Source organism: Acipenser ruthenus, unplaced genomic scaffold, assembly GCF_902713425.1.
Source record: "Acipenser ruthenus unplaced genomic scaffold, fAciRut3.2 maternal haplotype, whole genome shotgun sequence".
In the NCBI taxonomy this organism is placed as follows: domain Eukaryota; kingdom Metazoa; phylum Chordata; class Actinopteri; order Acipenseriformes; family Acipenseridae; genus Acipenser; species Acipenser ruthenus.
Window position 1 is genome coordinate 47,501 of NW_026708479.1, and position 4,960 is coordinate 52,460.

The window sequence follows — 4,960 nt, forward strand, 5'->3', positions numbered from 1 at the left end:
TCTCCCCTCCCCCTCCCCTCCCTCTGCCCCCTCTCCCCCCTCTCCCCTCTCCTCCTCTCTCACCTCCTGTCTCTGAGTGTATGTTCTCCTCACATGACAGCCACAGCCCGGTGTGGAACGAGGGGAAGATGAATCTGCCATGAAATACATGAAGAAAAAAAACAACAGTCTTATTATTAAATTCACAGTGAAACCTGGACTGGATCACACTGCTGTGCGATAGGAGTCTGATTCCCATCCCTGATCTCTCTGTCTAAATATCCCACAGTTCCCAGCAATATCCTGTAGCTCTCTTCACTATAAAATCAGCTACAAACCTCCTTCAACCAAAGTCTATCTACAGGGCTGGGAATCAGACTCCCGCTGCACAGTGAATTGTTAAGCATCAGGAGATTTCAAAATAATTTGAACCTGTCGTCCCCCGTCTCCCAGGAGAGCTGCACCTCCAGCGGATGGGACACCCCAGGGACGGGGATGCACCGCGAGGTTTTGTTCTGGGTACAGTGCGGTTTGGGGACCTTCTGTGTACCCCAACACCAATGAGAAGACAGCAGAGCCATCCCAGAGAGAGACAGAGCCAAGAGATTCATGAGGAGAGCAAATGCAGGCTTGAGACCCCGCAGAGAGAAGAGAGGAGACCTGGAGAGGAGAGAGGAGGAGAGAGGGGAGGGGGAGAGGAGAGGGGAGAGAGGAGAGAGAGGGGAAGAGAGAGGGGTAGAGGAGAGAGGAGAGGGGAGGGGAGAGAGGAGAGAGGGGAGAGAGGAGAGGGGAGAGAGGAGAGGGGAGAGAGGAGAGGGGAGAGAGGAGAGAGGAGAGGGGAGAGAGGAGAGGGGAGAGGGGAGAGAGGAGAGAGAGGAGAGAGAAGAGGGGAGAGGGGAGAGGGGAGAGGAGAGGAGAGAGGGGAGAGAGGAGAGGAGGGAAGAGAGGAGAGTTAAGAGGAGAGGGTTGAGGACAGGAGAGAGAGGAGAGAGGGGGAGAGAGGAGAGGAGGGAAGAGAGGAGGAGTTAAGAGGAGAGGGTTGAGGACAGGAGAGAGGGGGAGAGGAGGGGAGAGGGAGAGAGGAGAGCGAGGGGAGAGAGGAGTGGGGAAAGGAGAGGAGAGGAGGGAGAGAGAACTTCAGTCAACTCTTTTATACATGGACAGGGGTTTGACTGGACACTGCTATTAGTTCAGTGAGGAGACAGACAGGAACCACGCACCATGAGAGACAGGGACAGGGGGTCGGCTGGATGGGGCTGAATCAGGCTTCCTCTTACCTCATATCCAGAGTCTGTGTGATCCTCCTCAGCTCCTCTCTGTGTCTTAGGCAGGATGTCCGATATTAAATATGAATTTGAAAAAAAAAACGATTGCAGAGAACATTACAGTGGAGAATAATCTGGCTAACACCCTCCCCCCCTCTCTCTCTCTCTCCTATCCTCTCCCTCCCCCCTTCTCACCCCTCTCTCTCCTCTCTCTCTCTGACACACACACTGAGACACACAGCTAGATATATAACTCATACTGAGACACACACACACACACACACACACACTGAGACACACAGACACACACACAGAGACACACACACACACAGACACACACACAAGCACACGCACACTGAGACACACAGACACGCACACACACACACATGCACGCACACACACACACACACACACTGAGACACACACAGACACACACAGACACACACACACACAGACACACACACACAACACACTAAGACTACAAAATAATGAAACCAGAAGGACCAGCACTGAGTTCAGATTCACATTTATTAATGCAGAGGAAACTCATCAATAATGTGCAGTTAATAATAATAATAATAATAATAATAATAATAATAATAATAATAATAATAATAATAATAATAACACAGAGCGCAGAGGGAAGTGAACGCAGACCCGGAGAGACCAGCCTGGCCCGGGTTCAGAACCCCTGACCCGACGGACACACTCTCTCCAGAACCAACAGGTGAAGCAGCTGATTCTGTTCAGGGCTGAGCAGAGGCCTGAGAGAGAGGAGGGGAGAGAGAGGAGAGAGGGAGAGATAGAAAAAGAGGGAGAGAGAGGAGAGGAGAGAGAGGAGAGAGAGAGAGAGAGAGAGAGAGAGAGAGAGAGAGAGAGAGAGAGAGAGAGAGAGAGGGGAGTTAGGTGGTGTATCAAGACCAAAGCATAGCGCAAGGCAGTTAAAGGACTACAGCTCCCAGCATCCCTCACCACTGCCCCAAACACAGAGGCATGCTGGGAGCTGTAGTCCTAGCCAGGGCTGGACCGATTCAACAGCTGCTTGTAGAAATGAGTGAGGATCTGCTTACCACAGCTCCGTCTGCAGAGACTTTAGGGAGTCGATGTCCTTCTCCTGACACGCCATCTAGAGGTCGAAATAAACAGCGACAGAGTGTTCAATACAGAGCGTTCAGTGTCTTTAAATGAGACACACATACAGAGAGACACAGAGAGAGACAGAGAGACACATAGACAGAGAGACACACAGAGAGACAGACACACTAGTAACAGACAGACAGACACACACACAGACAGACACACCACACACACACACACACACACACACAGACTCACCACCACTGACTGTAGCAGAAGGAACACGTTCTCTTGCAGGAAATTCACTGCAGGATAAAAAACATGAAACAAACAGAGAGTCACTCAGCATGTTTCAAAGGGGTTGGGGTGTGGGTTGGGGTTGGTGTGTGGGTTGGGGTGTGGGTTGGGGTTGGGGTGTCGGTTGGGGTTGGGGTGTCGGTTGGGGTTTGGGTGTGGGGTTGGGGTGTGGGTTGGTGTGTGGGTTGTGGTTGGGGTGTGGGTTGGGGTGTGGGTTGGGGTTGGGGTGTGGGTTGGGGTTGGTGTGTGGGTTGGGGTGTGGGTTGGGGTTGGGGTGTGGGTTGGGGTTGGGGTGTGGGTTGGGGTGTGGGTTGGGGTTGGTGTGTGGGTTGGGGTTGGGTTGTGGTTGGGGTGCGGGTTGGGGTGTCGGTTGGGGTTGGTGTGTGGGGGTTGGGGTTGGGGGTTGGGTTGGGGTGTGGGTTGTGGTTGGGGTGCAGGTTGGGTGTCGGTTGGGTTGGGGTGCGGGTTGGGGTGTGGGTTGGGGTTGGTGTGTGGTTGGGGTGTGGTTGGGGTTGGTGTGTGGGTTGGGGTTGGGTTTGGGGTGTGGGTTGGTGTTGGGGTTGGTGTGTGGGTTGGGGTTGGGGTGTGGGTTGGGGTTGGTGTGTGGGTTGGGGTTGGTGTGTGGGTTGGGGTGTGGGTTGGGGTTGGGTGTGGGTTGAGGTTGGGGTGTGGGTTGGGGTGTGGGTTGGGGTTGGGGTGTGGTTGGGGTTGTGGTTGGGTGCGGGTTGGGGTGTCGGTTGGGGTTGGGGTGCGGGTTGGGGTGTCGGTTGGGGTTGGGGTTGGGGTGTGGGTTGGGGTTGGTGTGTGGGTTGGGGTTGGGGTGTGGGTTGGGGTGTGGGTTGGGGTTGGTGTGTGGGTTGGGTTGGGGTTGTGGTTGGGGTGCGGGTTGGGGTGTCGGTTGGGGGTTGGGGTGTGTGGGTTGGGGTTGGTGTGTGGGTTGGGGTTGGGGTGTGTGGGTTGGGGGTTGGGGGTTGGGGTTGGGGTGTGGGTTGTGGTTGGGGTGCAGGTTGGGGTGTCGGTTGGGGTTGGGGTGCGGGTTGGGGTGTCGGTTGGGGTTGGGGTTGGGTGTGGGTGTGGGTTGGGGTTGGGGTGTGGGTTGGGGTTGGGGTGTGGGTTGGTGTGTGGGTTGGGGTTGGGGTTGGGGTTGGGGTTGGTGTGTGGGTTGGGGTTCGGGTTGGGTTGGGGTTGGTGTGTGGGTTGGGGTTGGGGTATGGGTTGGGGGTGTGGGTTGGGGTTGGTGTGTGGGTTGGGGTGTGGGTTGGGGTTGGGGTTGGTGTGTGGGTTGGGGTTGGGGTGTGGGTTGGGGTTGGGGTTGGGGTGTGGGTTGGGGTTGGGGGTTGGGGTTGTGGGTGTGGGTTGGGGTTGGGGGTTGGGGTTGGGGTGTGGGTTGGGGTTGGTGTGTGGGTTGGGGTTGTGGTTGGGGTGTGGGTTGGGGTTGGTGTGTGGGTTGGTGTTGGGGTGTGTGGGTTGGGGTTGGGGGTTGGGGTTGGGGTTGGGGTTGGGGTTGGGGTGTGGGTTGGGGTTGGTGTGTGGGTTGGGGTTGGGGTGTGGGTGTGGGTTGGGGTTGGGGTTGGGGTTGGGGTTGGTGTGTGGTTGGGGTGTGGGTTGGGGTTGGGGGTTGGGGTTGGGGGTTGGGGTTGGGGTTGGGGTGTGGGTTGGGGTTGGTGTGTGGGTTGGGTTGTGGGTTGGGGTTGGTGTGTGGGTTGGGGTTGGGGTGTGGGTTGGGGTGTGGGTTGGGGTTGGGGTGTGGTTTGGGGTTGGGGTTGGCGTTGATGTTGGGGTTGGTGTGTGGGTTGGGGTTGGGGTTGGGGTGTGGTTGGTGTGTGGGTTGGGGTTGAGGTGTGGGTTGGGGTTGGTGTGTGGGTTGGTGTGTGGGTTGGGGTTGGGTTGGAGGTGTGGGTTGGGGGTGTGGGTTGGGGGTGTCGGTTGGGGTTGGGGTTGGGGTTGGTGTGTGGGGGTTGGGGTGTGGGTTGGGGTTGAGGTTGGTGTGTGGGTTGGGGTTGGGTTGTGGGTTGGTTGTGGGTGTGGGTTGGGGTTGGGGTGTCGGTAGGGGTTCGGGTGTGGGGGTTGGGGTGCTGCTCTTACCCTGGCAGTGGCTGTCTGATTCCCAGTCGTATTTCTCCAGGGTCTGGGCGTGTTCCGGGAGCAGCTTCTGAGGGGGGGGCTGGAACGAGAGAGACGAGGGGGGGGGGGGGCTGCTGACACGCTGTACAGAATAATCACACAACCACCCTGTGTGTGAGTGTGAGTGTGCGTGTGTGTGCGTGTGTGTCTCTCTCTTTGTGTGTTTGTATGTGTGTCTCTCTCCCTGTGTCTCTAGACAGACTGACTAACATGCTCTA

At 56.7% G+C, this 4,960-nt stretch overlaps 2 protein-coding genes across 3 annotated transcripts in view; both read right to left on the bottom strand.

Moving 5' to 3' along the window:
- The window catches only part of LOC131733488 (germ cell-specific gene 1-like protein), a 6,426-nt gene extending 4,769 nt beyond the window's left edge, over positions 1-1,657 (bottom strand). The window contains exons 1-3 of one of the 2 annotated variants that reach the window (XM_059021194.1): positions 1,257-1,657; positions 412-639; positions 64-134 (exon numbers count right to left, since the gene is read on the bottom strand). In XM_059021194.1, coding sequence (XP_058877177.1) covers positions 64-134; positions 412-639; positions 1,257-1,261 — 304 coding nt within the window. In that variant the 5' untranslated portion in view covers positions 1,262-1,657. The remainder of the gene's footprint in view (positions 1-63; positions 135-411; positions 640-1,256) is intronic. The other variant, XM_059021195.1, reaches the window with a different exon arrangement.
- Positions 1,658-1,754: 97 nt separating this feature from the next.
- Positions 1,755-4,782, bottom strand: LOC131733489 (40-kDa huntingtin-associated protein-like; the record flags this gene model as incomplete). The annotated part of the gene is given in 4 exon segments (XM_059021196.1): positions 1,755-2,008; positions 2,315-2,370; positions 2,580-2,626; positions 4,704-4,782. Coding segments are annotated over 4 exon segments (264 nt in total), but the record flags the coding sequence as incomplete, so codon positions are not given.
- Positions 4,783-4,960: the final 178 nt, after the last annotated feature.